Below are 15,883 nucleotides of genomic sequence, written 5' to 3' on the forward strand. Positions count from 1 at the left end.
TGGCAATATCAGGAGAGTTAATGCTCCTTATATTGCTGCTGGAACAAACCGGGACAGAGGCTATCAGACATCAAAGTCTGATAGTCTGACAGAGGACGTGCTAGAGATATGAGGCTTCACCCCAGATGGTGTTACAGCATAAGGGTGAATTATGTGACGCCACCGGTATTGTCCTTCAGTCTTCAATCTTTGCAATCATCCCCCTCTCTCAGTATAATAGGCTCTGGATCGCAGCGAGATCAGCCTCAACTACCATGTTTTAAAAAAGGGAGAAGAAGATGTGGATTTTGTACGAATAACTACCTTCAGGAATGTTATACGACTTTTAAACTCAACTTTATTTGGACAAAATCCAAATACATAAGGGTTGAGCGCAGCAATATGCCGATGCTGTGTCTACACTAATACAAATAAAAGAAGAAGTAGGACAGGGTAGTTATCCAGAAATTCTCTTTCCATTAAATGAATGAGAAAGAGAAAGAGAGGGAGAGAAAACAGCTGTTTTTACGTGCCTCCGCACGCTGATTTAAAAAAAACATGTAGTGATTAATAAATGTATTCTTTGATTTTGAAACAGCAGCCTTGATCCTTGATCCATCCCTCCAGCGGCGTTTGAATTGGCTTCTGTCAGCAAAGACATGATTACTCCATCATGTTTTCAAGTGTGGCTTTGAGACTAGACGGCGACCCTTCTCCCTCAGAGAAAACGAGTTGTCGTTCACACAAAAGATGAACGATAACTGTAACACTTTGCGAGACTTTGGAAGTGGTTCATGTCACAAACAATCGATCTGACCGCAGAGCGGTTGCGCAACCACACACAGACGTTGGATCTGGCTGCCTCTGGAACAGTTAGCCGTGACTCAGCACCAAGCTGAACGGATGGACCACAGCACAAAGAAAAACATCCTCACCAGCCATCAACCCTCACAGTAATGGACACGGGAGTACATTACTTTGCATCAGCCCTCAATACATCACGAGAATGTGTCAGTGTCTTTGTGCATCTTTCTTTGAAGAACACGTAGAAGCCCTCTGTTTGTATTCTACATGTGTAGGTGTACAGGCTCAGATCACCGGCAGTGAGCGACAGACACAGAGAGAAGAGACGGAGAAAGTGAGCGAGCGGAGCTAAAGCCAGAGACGGAGAGCGAGAGTAATTTGTTAAAATGGCCGCAGAGAATTGGTGGAAATGGTGAAAGAAAGTTGAGTCAGCCTACAAATGGCTCTGCCTCCTTTCTTTCTCTACGCTTTGATCATTTTCCACAACTCCAGGGTTAATGGATTGCTGCGCTCTGAGGGAAGCCAAAGCTTTTAGGATTGGACAATGTCATTTAAACAAAAGAAAGAAACATGTCAGACGCACGTTTACAAAGTATAATTAACGGAACAATTGTTGATCTATGAAATATGGCGATCCATTCTAAATACTTTTTAGTATTTTTTTTGGGGTGACGGATGGCTCTAAACACTACAACACACTGGAACCCTAGACTCCCAAAACACATCCTTCCACTGTGCAACTTTGCAAGTTTGATTCCTGCAGGTCAAAGTCCTCTGTATGAACGCTAAATTACCACACCGAGCGATAAGTACCAAAGTGCACCAATAAAGCAGACATGTTGACTGCGCTCCCAGCGAGGTGGTAACGCTCTCTCTTCTTAAATTATGCAAACGCGGGAACACTCGACGGGCTCTGCTGCCCATCACGTACCTCCAGCCAACACGAGTACATGGTAATGTACATTAAGTGCGTCACTTTTGCTTGGAATCATCCTCTTATCAAATAATTACATGCATTACTTTAAAATGTGCAAACCACCGCGACAGAGTTATGCTTTCTTCCCACCTCCTAAACCACATTCTCTATTCTTTTTTTTACTATTCCTCAGGTTTGTGAATCTCTTTCCTGGTGTTGAAAGAGTGGCAGACAGCAGATGGTATGGAAGACGGAGGTGTGTGTGTGCGTGTGTGTGTGTGTGTGTGTGTCGGTAGGAGATAGGTAAGGCAGCTCCACAGTATCGGATGACCTGCAGGGCTCCTCTCCTCTCCCAATCATAAAAGAGACATCTGGGCCGGCTAACGCAACGCTGCTGGTCAGCGCTGTTTGTGTTGGGAAGGCTATAATGTAATCTGCCAGATAAACAAAAGAAGCTTTAGTGTGCTGCTGGTGGTCACCGTCTCAATATGTTAGTGATTAAACCCATATTATACACCGTTGGGATTTTAAAACAACCCTGTCTCTCTCCTCTGAGGACTGCCAGTGTTAGAACTCTGCTCTTGCTCTGATAACTCCCACATCAGAGGACTTCACAACCTCCCAGGAAGTCTTTTTCTCGGGGAGGAGATTATTTAATCGTCGCTCCTTGTGCTTACGTCACCCTTTTAAATCCCTTTTCTTCCTCCTCCTCCTCCAGTAGAGCAGTCATTTGAATGGCTGCTTGCGTCAGGCAGTGATGGAGAATTTGCCCGAATGTGTGTAATTGTGAGTGTGTAAGCTCTCTACCAGAGCAGCAGAACGTACAGGCCGCTGAGGAAACCACAGAGCTTCAAACACAGCACATCTTACAATAACCAAGCCTGGTAAGACGACCGATATCTGTGCAATAAAAAGGTTAATTGGAGAGCAGATACAATCTCACCATTTCTACATTGTTAGGAATAAAATATGTGACACTAAACCTCTCTATAAATAATTACAAGGGTTCTATGAATATTACAGTGTGGCTGTGAGAAATGCAGATTCCACAGTTCTGAATGCATTAAAAAGTGAACTTGTTTCACTCCATGCATATGATGGTTTTTTCTTTATACTGTGCCAGCTTTCTGAAATTTTAGCCTTTCACACTGCGAAGGCCGTGTGTGGTGATATATAAGTGAAGTTACAGCTTACACTGTCATTCAGTGAGCCGATTAAAGATGAGATGAGACACAGGAGCAGCTCAGGAGGTGACAGTGACCGATCGATCACACGCACAGGTGACAGCTTCTCGATGATGCTTCCAATCATAGACATCGATCTGACGTGTGGAAAAACTCAACTGCACTGAGCCGAATACAACAAATATACCTGTATGCCCTGTGAACAGTAAGTTTTCCTATAGCTATCATATATACTGTACACATCTCTGCCTGTGCCCGGCTCCTAATTATACGTGTCAAGGAGCAACAGACAAAGTAACAATGAACCGTCTAAACCTTCATTGATATTCAGAGCAGACCTCCTGTAGTCTCATGACTCCCACAATGGTTGAGACGGAGCCTCAAGAAAACAACAACAACTACCACAAGCTCAGTCCAACCACAAGTCTCGAGGGCATCAATGAAACGCCTCCATCTATCATCACGGACAAAACTCAACTTGAACCATTCCTTCACTCTAAATAATGTCTTGTTTTCATTGTCTTCGTTCTTACTTTCCACTCTTTATAGCACATACAAATTCAATAGCATATCTCAGGTTAAGATCATTTAGTCGACTATGTCAAGGTTTATGATGCTGCCTGCTGGTACAATGGACTACTACACATGACAAATAGGGATTTACAGATTATGAGATTGGAATGTAACTACGGGAAAAAATAAGGAAAATTATTTTTGTGAAGCTAATTGTGTCAGAAAAGCTAATTCCATCCATTTTAGTGGCAGTGGCCTGTTATATTATAGCTGTATCACAATAACAATGCAATATTTTTTTCCTACGAGGGCAAAGGCATTGGTTTACCCTGACATTCTTACCCTAACCAATCCAATTTATGCAGGCAACAAGTGCCATCTAGTCAGAGGCAGAGTAGGGCGTACTGGGTTATTTTGGTTGGTAGCTTAGAGGTACTGAGTACCAATAACCAGCACTACTTCTACTACAGGGCTGTTGTGTTAGACTTTAATAGTTTTTGATGGGTGTACTAATAAACTGACAATTGATTGTGTTTCAATAAACTTAGTGATCTCACCACGGGCCCTAAATAACAACACTTGATGTCTGTGAAACTTCCAAGCACCCAAGGGTCTAATAGAATAAATAATGTCCTGCCTACACACAGAAGTGAACAGAGACGGAGAGATTCAGCTCATTGACCGGATATTAACGACTGCTTCCGGTGATTTGGTGCCGTGGAGACCAGGTGATGGATTAGGGACACCTTCGCTGTGTACTGAAGCATTCGGCGGCTCCATTGTAAAGCAATTAGACCGTTACAATAGAGTCACTTTGGCAGCAGATCTGTCTGAGGGACCCCAGGTGGGCCAAGCAGAGGAGAATAGAAACGCTGCCTTTAGATGGACCAACGGATGAGATATTTGACACAAAAGGACGCGAAAGAGGAGAAGTGTTCCCGATTTAGTGCCAGGAAAAGGTTCACAGAGTGAACTGAATGTGTGTTTCTATGTGCACATGTGAGCTTGCATTAATACTGTATAAGGGACATGTATACTAACAGAGCTTGAAGTGCCTTCACGTTAGCATGTGTACCAGTTTCTTATTCCTACTTATTTATTTATTATTTCTTTGAGCATGTTATACTTTGTTATTTGTGATTTCATTGTTGTATTAATATACTGGGCTATGCATCTTCTATAGTAGGCATCTGCCATAGTAGGCCTCTAATACTGCAAATTAAAAACATTATAGGACGATGGTGGTGTGTTTGTATATTTACCCAAAGCGTTAAAATAGTGCTTTCCTGTGCTATTTGTAGCCTGTAGTATTGCTTTATAACATATTAAACAATGACTACAGCCAGGAATCAACACAAGCCAGACAGACCAGGTTTGAGCTTTTATTACAATAACGCCCAAAAGGCTTAAAGACAAACCTTGCTAACATCGCTAAACATTTAACTTTTCTGGCAATGTATAATAAATAAATAAAAGCACCCTACAGGCTGTGGGTCGGCTCGTTCTGATGCCCGCCACATTGTTTTCGTGTTCATATGGTTTATGAGCCGTTATGAATTGCCATTATGAATCACCCAGATAACCTGATATGGAGGGGGCTGAGGAGGGTACCGGCAGCTCGTGCATGAAAAAGTTACAATACACCAAAGAGTAAAATGTATTAAGTGCTGGTACTGCTCAACGGTGAGCACCAGCCGACTTTGAGCACCGTATACAAGAATTGAGTGAAGGCAAAAAGGTATAAAGCTATCATCTTCATCACCTTTAGTCGAGACAACTAAAAGTGAGCGTGTGGGTCAATGTAAAGGAGGCACAGAACAGCTGCATAAAACGTCAACAAGTGTGAAATGATATCTTAAATATGCTGAACATGACATCGTCTTCTGCCCTGAATGACTCCTCTCAGTGTGTTTCCATCATCTCCCACACAGTCTTGACATCGACCCTCCAACGCCAGTAAACATTTCAATATTCATCAGTGTAGCGGGCCACAAAACCACGCCGGTTTCAAAATGGCCTCCGCCCACTTAATTAAAGCAATTCATGAATATTTCACATTATAATTACCGAGAGGAATACAGCTAAGGTGCTACACGAATCTTTGAGGCGTTGCGTTTACTGGACGGGCTGGACAATATGGTTGAAATCATCATTATCATCTCCGCCAGGAGAATCGTGTGTGTGCGCGTGCATCCGTGAGCGAGTGAGTTATTGTGCACCTCTGTGTCTGTCCTCAGCTAATCTTGCATTCTGCTGCAGCAACCTGCTAAATATGCTGGGTGCCCCGTTATGGCTGCATGGTCAAGGACCTTGTGTGGTTGCGGTGACTCACACTCTTAAAACACCTATTGTTGGCGGTTTGCCTGCTGACTCCTCGCTCAACACTCCTCCTGTGGTAACACAGCTGAGGGCTTTGCATCTTTATGCGCTGTTTGGTCCATCCATCCCGTTTCCGATTCCTTTCCCATCTGCCAACTCCCCATCCTGCAGCCAACGCATCTAACCAGCACTAAAATCTCTTCTTCCCTCCTGATTAAAAGCTTGGGAGACTTTCACTCCTCCACCTTCAGTCCTCACTAACAGAACTATCAATTTCTGTGAGTAAGAAATATGGTCTCAAATATAGAGGCGCCGATGTGGGTAAAGGACGGGGGGGGAGAAATGCATTCAGTCTAAAGTCTCTTTCACAAATAGTTCCCGGTATGTTACTAGAATATCCTTTCAGACACCGCTAGTGATTTTCACTATTCATACACGCACTACATCCAGGAACCATCCTGTGCCTTTCCACACATGCCGCGGCAATGCAGGAATACATGGGTCAAGGGACGGTCCGGCCGATGGCGGTAATGCAACACTTATGCAAACCAACCGACATAAGAACTCAACAGAGGAAGATCATCGCGCGAGGCCAGGTGTGCGTGTATGCGCCTGAAGACGTCTCCTAATATTTTCAGGAACATGGCCGCAGAGGAACTGTTAGTAGTTGACAAGTTTGCAGAAATGCTTAAATCAAAAACAAGTTGCAGATTCAAGTAGGTCAACAGCCTGGTCTTGTGACCGGTTCACTCGATCTATGTTTAAGTGTCTTCTGTCAGAAGAACGTAACCCTTTATGTACATGTTGCAGCAATGTTACTGCAGTCATTCATAACACATCAGTATTTCCCCTGAAATGTAACCAGGTCTTGAGGTGGGACATTGGCGGTGCAGATTCCCCTGAATATAGATCCCTGCTCCCATTCACACACGACCCATGCAGGAAAAGTCTCTGAACATTCCAGGGATAGGATGTGTGTGCGAAAGGCACTTACGTTTTGCTTAAATCTGTGGGTCAGGGAGAGTTAAGACATGTGCAAACATTCAATCAATGTGGGTTGGATAAATGTTTGGACAATGAAGGAGAGCCTCCAGCTGTGCTGTGTGAATATGGTAATTCTGAGATGGTGTTTTAAACTGCAGTAAGCACAACAGAGAAAAGGAGGCATTGTTTCGGGTAGAGTCAAACTTATGGATTTGTTCTTCTCTTAAAACTTTTGGCCGACATGAGAACCGTTAGCGGATGGAAAAGGCAAATGTCCAGCGTCTCACACCACAGGGCTGCAGTTTATGGAAACTTCCTTCTGTCCTTGAGGCAGAAAGTTCGAGCTGCCAAAGATTTAAGAAGAATGAGCACTGACCCTTCAAACTTCAGCCATGACTGGTTTCATACTCATACAGCCGCAACTGGAAGCCGGCCAGTACAAGCCGATGGCCAAATAACTGTTGGCCAATAGAGTGGCGAGGTGCAAAGTGTCTTGCTCAAGGGCACCACGAGGGTAGTGTTTTTTTGAAGTGCAGTAATAGCCTTTTTACTTTGTTTAATTAGAGATTCCAGGCGTGTCCAACAATGCAATCTGCTCTTCTATTATAAGCTGCTGTTGCCCAAGTTGAATAATAAGCATTTTAACGGTCCAATTTTCCAGTTCACTGCATTATATCAAATATTCAGTTCATGATTTTGTCAAAGTTCTACCAAATCACCACTGTTCGCAGGTGAGATCCAAAGCAGGGGCTGGCTAGGAGGAAATTTGGGGATTTGGACAGTGAGTGTTTGAATTATTTATTTAAGGACTTTTCTTCTTTTTAAAGATTTATTATAGAAATAGACAGACAGGAAATGAGAGAAAGAGAGATGATGACATGTAGCAAAAAGAGCTATCAGGATGAACCCTTGAATAACTTTTTGAAACAAGTGCTTCACATTACAAGTAAAATGTTGCACTTGTGTTTAAAAATATATAAAAATCAAAATACAGCAGCCACTAGCTTCAGCCACACGAAGATCACTGGGGCCTCAGCTGTGCACTGAAGAGAACCAAACTCTGTTATTCATCAACACTTGTCCATGTGAATGTGTTGACTGTCAGTCAAAATAAACAGGAAGGAAATCAGCAGTGACAACAAAACTAACCATACATTGGTACCCTCACTGGGAAAACCGTAGTAACTGTAAAGTCCGTAAAGCCATATATATATATATATATATATATTTTATTGTTTTAATATATTTCAGGGAAAACTGACTAAGCCTTGTTGTGCTTTCTGTCTTTGCAGCACTGAAAATGAATTCTTATTAACACTGCCAATGTTACTATAATAAATAAACCCGGTGTGAGCTAAAGCAACAAGAAAGGTTGCTAATGTTGCCCCACACATCTTTTCAACATAAAACATTGGAAAGCGAACCAAAGGTCTCTTCATTTCATCATGAAGCCCGTACAGCACACTTGAAATAAATGTAGCCGTTTCAAGACCGAGGTGACATTTTCAAGCTGCTGCATTCCCCAAGCCACTTAGAAGGTGAACCCTCCAACCAAATAAGGGCATAGCAAGCGCACCGTGATTTGTACACACATAAATTATTTACATGCGTGCACACATTCGCCAATGAAAGAAGTGCGTCTTGCGATATAAAATGCCGTCTGTACTGGATGAGACTATGGCAGAAAGGAGCCAAAGCTATCTATTAATCATTTTGTTGAAGGTTTGTTCAGCAAGGAAGCATTTAACACCGCCCTTGATCAGTCACGGGTTGAGTGTCTTCTTGCTCATGGGCACGTTAGCAGTCGTTTGTTCGGGCTGAAAATGAGAAGGAAAATGATTCACTCCTGCTGTGATTTCACTAAAATGACGCGTGTGCACTTTTTACTGTGGAGTTGTCAAACCTTCAGGGCGCCTTTAGGCAACAATCAGCCTCATGTTTACAAGAGAGACGCACTCCGAATGCCTTCGGTGACTTTGTGGAGGAACCTGCTACTCAGCGCTATGTTCAGTGAATCTTCACGTTGCTCTGCTGCCACCACACATGACATGTGGTCTGAGCTGGAACCACTGCTGGGCGCAGAATCAGAGGTCAGAACAAAGCAATTCATTTATAAACATATATAGAAAAAGAAGTATAACATGTTTTTTTTCCATTTTTCACAAGACTACTATACTGGCCCAAATATAAGACAACGTTATAAAACAACACCCCTCGGCTTTTGTAGAAAAACTTTTTGAAGATACGAAACACTTTTTGGAAAGTTTCCCACAGTTACTAGAGTCCTCATCCTTGAATTGACATGAAGTACTTTCATCAAGGCAGAATGGAAATCCTGCATTTGCGTTGCCTGTTGTCAGTCACGTACAGTATTCACAAGCTCTCCCGTCTGCCTCTGCAAACGTTTCCTCCGACTGTTTTGCTTTTTTTCTCAGCTTTTAGCCTCATCATGACATTCTGTGAGAGCGGTAATTCTTGACAGCTTGACGGATGATTCAGTCCCCGGTGCGTCTCTGCGGTAAAGACGTCAGGGGACACTTTGACTCGCTCTCACTCATCTGGAATTTATTTCCTCCGTGGTATAGAAAAACATGTTACACAATCCGTCAGAAGCTCCCGCAGGTTAAACTAGGCTAACTCGTTCTAACACTTCCTCGAATACAACACAACAAACACAATTTCCAGAAGAAGAAAAAAGGTTGCCTTGTATTCCGGCCAATAGAGCAACTCCCTTTCTCTGTGTTTAAGCTTCAACATCCCGTTTCAAAAGGAAGCATATGAAGGAAGCAAAGATGCCACTGCATGGGGTCCTTTAAGTTCAAATAATGCCTCAATTTCTGACCATTGTATCATAACATGCAAATGGCTTCTGCTGCAGATGTGATGCCATCTTCAGATAGCAATGTTGTGGATATTTCTTTTTAGGTTTTGGGCTCAATAACTGCAAAACCAACCTCCATCACAAGCGCAGAATCAGCTCCGAGCTATGAATCAATTAATACCTTCCGAGATTTCTATCTGCCTCCCTCTATCTCATCAACACACTAACCATTAGCAGTCTGCAGTGCCGCTGCAGGTCGCTCAGCTCCCATTTCTCTGACTCGTGGCCAAGTCTTTGCATGTCAATGTGCCTGGCAGCTGCCCAGGTGTCGACCCAGCGAATTTAGCTAACCAGCCATCTTTTCTTTTTTCTTCTTTTTTTAAGTCGCCTCTCCTTCTGGCCCCTTTTGCAAGAAAGGTCACCGCTTCAACTGCCCAAAGACAGTTTTTCTCGGAATAATGAATTAAGACAATTTGTGCCGACCAATCTTGTCGTGCGACTTATTTTCTGATTCTCTAGCCGTTTGTCTCTGGGCCTCTACTTCTGCCTTTGTTTCTCCCTCTCACACCCTCCTCAGACTTAAGACAAATCAGATTAAAAAAAAATCAGAGAGACAGCTGGTCTGTGGCGAACAGCGAGACAGGACTGGTTGTCTCAATGTTACTGTGGCTCTAAAACAACACAATGTACTCATCCCATCTGACTGTCCAGCTCAGGGAAGATGACGAAGAAGTCTAAATGCTGACAGGGGGGCTCACCTTGGCAGTGACTCGAGGGATCGGGGCCAAGGCAGGCTCTTAGGAAGAGGACAGAGAGTTATACAGCTGTAAGCCCTTGATTCGTCCCCTGGAGTAAACAACAATCTATTGCTTTCAGAGGCCATCCCTGAACTCATCAGGCAACACAGGTTGGCTAAAGTGGAGCGGATTAGGCCTAAGTAGAGGCATACAGCGGGGAGAAAACAGTGTGAATGAGTAGAAAATAAGTTGCATAGACGTATTTGACTCCAGCCTTGTTGTGTGTGTAGGATTACCGATTTGTTATTTATGTGTGTGTGATGGTGGTAAAGCTTTGTGACTTCTATATAACAATTTGGGCTGAGCAAAAGAGCAATACTGTAACTGATACACAACTCAATGTACACTTACATTTCAAAATCAAAATGATAACGTTGGGATGTAGGCCTTTCAAATCTTCATTAATCCTTTTTTTTTGGCTCATAGAACTCCAAACATAGCTGAAAGAATCCGCTCTGACTGATTATTACTTGATGAAGGTTTTACAGATGGCTAGTTTGCAATAAAAAGTGCCCGTTTCCACTTCCAGCAGACATGGATCAACATTATCGTTCATGCGGAGTCACCTTTCGGTCCATCTGATGAAGGGAAGTTCAATATTCACTCTCCTTTTTTACTAGTTAAGTCTCCACCCACTCTTGAGAAAAACATTTGACTCTTTGCCTGCTACATGTTGCACTATCTTCTAGGGCTGCACAATTAATCGAATTTTAATCGCGATCACGATTTTGGCTGCCACGATTAAATGAGCATGATCGTCTGCGATATTGACGTTTAAAATACGTGCTCTGCTACATATCAAATCAAGCGCTTCCTCAATTAACAGTCAGCCAACCACCAGGGGGCGAATGAGATGGGAGGTGTCATGCGCGCATCCTGTAGAAGTAGAAGAGTAGAAGAGTAGAGAGACGGGAGCTTGAAGGACGAGTACTTGTGCTTAATTTATTTACACGCCGGCATGTCACGTCTGTCACTACATGGTCGCAGTTTACAATTCCCCTGCTCTCTGTATCGCGCACGGCGGTGTTCCGCCCCGATCAAGGTCCGGTAACTGGTCATTAATGAATAATCGTGATAAATAATCGTGATCTCAATATTGATCAAAATAATCGCGATTATGATTTTGACCATAATCGTGCGGCCCTACTTTCTTCCCGATCTAGTCAGTAGCTATGTCTGTGTGCTGTTTGGTGAAAGTTGAGTACACACAGTAGGTTTACCAGAGCTTGTTTGCTGATAATCGCTGCTGGAAACATGGTTGATGAGAGCTGTGAGACTGAAAGAGCCGAAGCTTTGCGGCGCAGCAGAGTTGGGTGATAACTCTTTTCGGGTTATCACTAGGACCATGTTCACAATACGCGCGGTCATTCGACTGCACTTTAATATAAAAACACTGACTGATGGAGCTTTGAGTTTGGATGCTCTGTGGGAGTTCAGTTCTCGGTGAGGGGACGAGATCAGATGTGCTGTCTCAACTGCATTCATCAAGAGCATCCAGACAGCAGCTCATTCAAAGGTGACATTTCATCTGTCACAATGCGCCAGACGCTTGAAGTCACTGAGCGGGTTTTTTTTCAGACTTGGCTGGTAGTTTGTAAAGTGGCTCCTCACTTTAAGAGTAAATAGAGTTAATAATAAATATGCGTTAAAATGACTTTAGCAAGACACTTTGATGTATAAAATGATGGTGGCCATGACCTGGGACTCACATACTCACTCAAGTATAAATGACTCCACCATATCTTTACATAGCAAATAGTTGTTAAGAAAATATTAAAGTCTGCTATCTGCACCAGAATATAAAATGGTGTTTGGACAACGTTTTGGTTGCACATCATGAGTTTGCAATGATGAGCTCACCTCGTAGGTCTGGCAGAGTTTAGACAGTTGAAATGGTTACGGCTGTAATAAACGCTTGTAATAGCATTCAGACTAAAACGAGGAGGCATTAAAATAACTGAGGTTAAGCATCAATAACCTCCTCCAGAGACGGCTTCTCTCCTAGTTGGCTGCCTGTCAGACTAATAACAGCAGTATAGGCCATGCAGCAGTGGTAGCAGTATAACTAGTGGTATTTATTAGACATAAAACATAATCATTATGGATGACTTGATAGTGGAATGAGAAGCAGAGCACGAAGTAAGGACTTGCTGACAATGGCACAATAAAGAAAATGAAGAAAGAATGAATATACATATATTATATAAGGAGCATATATTTAACTGATCTTTTGGTTTCACTCCCTCTCAGTCTCGCAACCGACCCAACTCCTCACACAACAAATGATGTGCTCTCTCTCAAAGAAACCTGGACAGCAACCCTTTTCACTTACAGTACAGAAGCAGCAATCGATAGCCTTCAGTTCACAGATGGAGACAGTTTTAAATGTGGAGAGAATTGATTGTGGACACATGGATGGATAATTCTGCCGTTAGTATTCTGTCCAAAGCAGTCTGACATCACGTACAATATGAGGCGCAGAGGCGCTCTGCTGCAGTCTTTGGTCTGAAGAGCAGATTTATAGACAATGACCTCATCACTTCCACATGCATCATCACTATCACTTCAATAGAAAACTGTGAATTAACACACAGGGGCTATGCACCTTCCTCAGAGACAGATAAAGCCCTTCAAGTTAGGGCTGCACAATTAATTGACTATTAATCATGATCACGATTTTGGTACCCCACAATTAAATGAACATGATCAACGGCAAAATTGACATTTCAAATAAGTGGGCCGTTCATAGAAATCTCTGCTGCATATCAAATAAAGCGCTTCCCAAACTACTGGCCAACAAGGGCAATCCAGATGTTTTGGCTTCACTTTCGGGGGCGCACCCTACAGTGGCAGCCTGTGAACCTTCCTGAATGTAACAATAAAACCATGAAAATGCATTTATCTAAAGAAGGTCCCAACATGGAGCCCCGATCATAAAGGCACAACCAGAGGATCAGCGCCGTACGATACGAGATAAATGTATCTATGTATAAATGTATAAGGACATTGACACTGTGAAGCCTAAAATGTTTCTTAACCAACCCGTGAATCGAGGCTAAATCAGGGGGAACATGTTCTCATCTCTTGGTGTTAATCTAAAATCCAATAGGTGCTGTATTTGGAATTTACTTAAGGTAAGAGTTTGCCTCGTGGCTTAGCCCTGCATAAAGTGAATTACAAAAGTCCACACCAGAGGAGATAAAAACACGGACAGCTTTTTCAAGATCAGTGAAGGTTAGAGAGGACTCAATTTGAGCCACATTATAATCCCCGGTTGTCGGCGGGAACAAACCAATGACCTTTTAAACTACAGGCATACAATCACTACTCTAAAAAAGCAGCTTATAGATATCTGGCACTTTTTTTGTGGCTTTGTGCAGGCGGTATTCCTTCCTCTCGTTTTTTTTACTGAGAAATAACTCCTCTCTCAATGTCACTGCCAATCAGGACTGCCAGAAAAAGAGAAAATCAGAGTGGTGAACTATTTTCTTTTTCCCTGAGGTAAAAGTCTCATTGAGATTAAAATGTGATTTCCACAAGAGGCAGACAAGACACATATGCTATAAGAGAGTATATGTAACACCCAGTTAAGACGCTTTCACTGGTATGCATTTTTAATATATATATAAAATGAAGTAAAATCAATGAATAAGGAGCAAAAGCATTGACCATGAGTGTGACTTTCCAGATGCTTAAAAACTGACTGGAACCTTGTTGAACAACTACATCCCTGTGATGTGAGTCTATGACATGAGCAAATAGGTGTGAATGAGTGCAATCACATAATCGATCAGAAAAGCATGGCTTAAATATAGAGTGAAGAAGTGAGGGGGGGGGGGGGGGGTCAGGGGACAGAGAACAAAACGCAGCGATGCATTTTCAGCACCATGGACAGCTCATCAAACCAAGGACCTCACAAGGTCTCCTACTGAATCAATCTTCCCTGGACACAAATCAGACACGCTCCTTTATTGCCTCATTTGCTAATAGATGTTATTTACAGCCAGTGGCATTAGCAACAGTGCACAGGGCTGAAGTTGTCCCAGTCCTTATTCTCAATGTACAGCTTCAGAGCACTGGGGCCAACACTCAGCTTCTTCGTCACATATGTGATGCACACACGCACACACACAGTCCTGTATGGCTACCAGCTGCTATTGAAGGTGTCAGGTTACACTCCTAGAGGTAGTGGTCCCTGCAGGCCTACAGTTAACACTACAATACTGTTGGAGTATATTTCTTGCAGATCTAACAAATTGCCAAAGCTGTTTCCAGACAACAAAATCGATTCCCCTCAATAAATTGAAGCTTGTTAACTTCCAAGAGGTCAAGTTTAGACACAAACGCGTAAATATGGGAAGAGCATATTATGCACAGGAGATGTAGCATCGTTAAGAGGACAAGACCGGTGCAAATAGTTCCCATGACGGTAACACTTGTGCCAGTTCACTAATCTGCACCCTGTAATGAGAGGATGAGTGTACATTCTGTAAGAGCTGCATGTGTGCAGGTTTAGTGAACACATAATAATAAACTTACCTTCACTGCTTCAGCATGAGTGACTTTGTCGAAGACTTTGTCGTTGACTTTCATGATCTGGTCACCGATCCGGAGACCCTCTTTCTCCGCCAGGCTCCCGGGCTCCACCAGGGACACGTAGATGCCGACCCCGTGCTCCGAGCCGCCGCGGATGCTGAAGCCCAGGCCCTCGTTGCTTTTGTGCCGCTTCATGGTGACCTGCCGGATCTCGCCCGGCGGCTCGTGGACAAAGTTTCTCCCGAGCAGAGGCACCAGGGGAGCTGTCCCGTCGCTGCTGGTGCTGAAGCTGTCCGGCGAGCCGCGCAGCGCCACCTGAAACTCGGGTGGGTTGTTCGGCGAAAAATGCCCCGGGGGAGTCGGGCTGGCGCCGGGGAAGTCGCCCGGTGGGGGTTCGGCGTTGCCATTGCTTGTTGCAACTGAATCCGATTTTAAATAGAGGCCCTCCGAGGTGTACTGCTCGAAGAGAAGCTGGTCAGAGCGGGGGATGACCAACCGCAGCATGGGCAGAAGTTGCCGCTTACTGGGCGCGTTGAGGATGACGTTGAGGGTCTGAACCAGGTCGTACACGTTGCGTTTGGAGTGGTAGACGTTGAGGCAGTGGATGAACTGCTCCCTCTCGAAGTCGTTGAGCAGGAGGTTGAGCGCGTTGTGCAGCTTCCTCACGTTGGCCGACAACGTCCGCGCGCTGGAGGCCACCGAGTTGGCCGAGGAGCTGAGCGACATGCGCTCCAGGTCAGTGCTGCTCATCCTGGCGGTGTGACCGGAACACGGCGCCACACTGATGCAGGTTAGAGTGCAGGCATTGCGGGCTGGCGGCGCGGGATTAGACCGGCGCTTGGCATCACGACCGCTGGAGGACGTCCACTCCGGTTATATCCATGCTGTCTGGTTCTGACACATGATCCGCTTATTACTCGCAATTTGGGTGGACAGAGCTGTTAAAGGGGGGAACTTAAACGGGCAATTAAGTCAAACTAATTCGATGTCACAGTTGACACAAATTAATTATCACTTACCATGATTTAGA

General features: G+C 43.9%; 1 protein-coding gene across 1 annotated transcript in view; it reads right to left on the minus strand.

Moving 5' to 3' along the window:
- Window positions 1-15,603, minus strand: part of whrna (whirlin a) — a gene marked incomplete at both ends in the record, with an annotated part of 122,266 nt that extends 106,663 nt beyond the window's left edge. Inside the window, one exon of the mRNA XM_079178528.1 lies at window positions 14,857-15,603. Coding sequence (XP_079034654.1) covers window positions 14,857-15,603 — 747 coding nt within the window. The remainder of the gene's footprint in view (window positions 1-14,856) is intronic.
- Window positions 15,604-15,883: the final 280 nt, after the last annotated feature.

The sequence above is a fragment of the Pholis gunnellus genome (assembly GCF_910591455.1).
Source record: "Pholis gunnellus genome assembly, chromosome: 18".
NCBI lineage: Eukaryota > Metazoa > Chordata > Actinopteri > Perciformes > Pholidae > Pholis > Pholis gunnellus.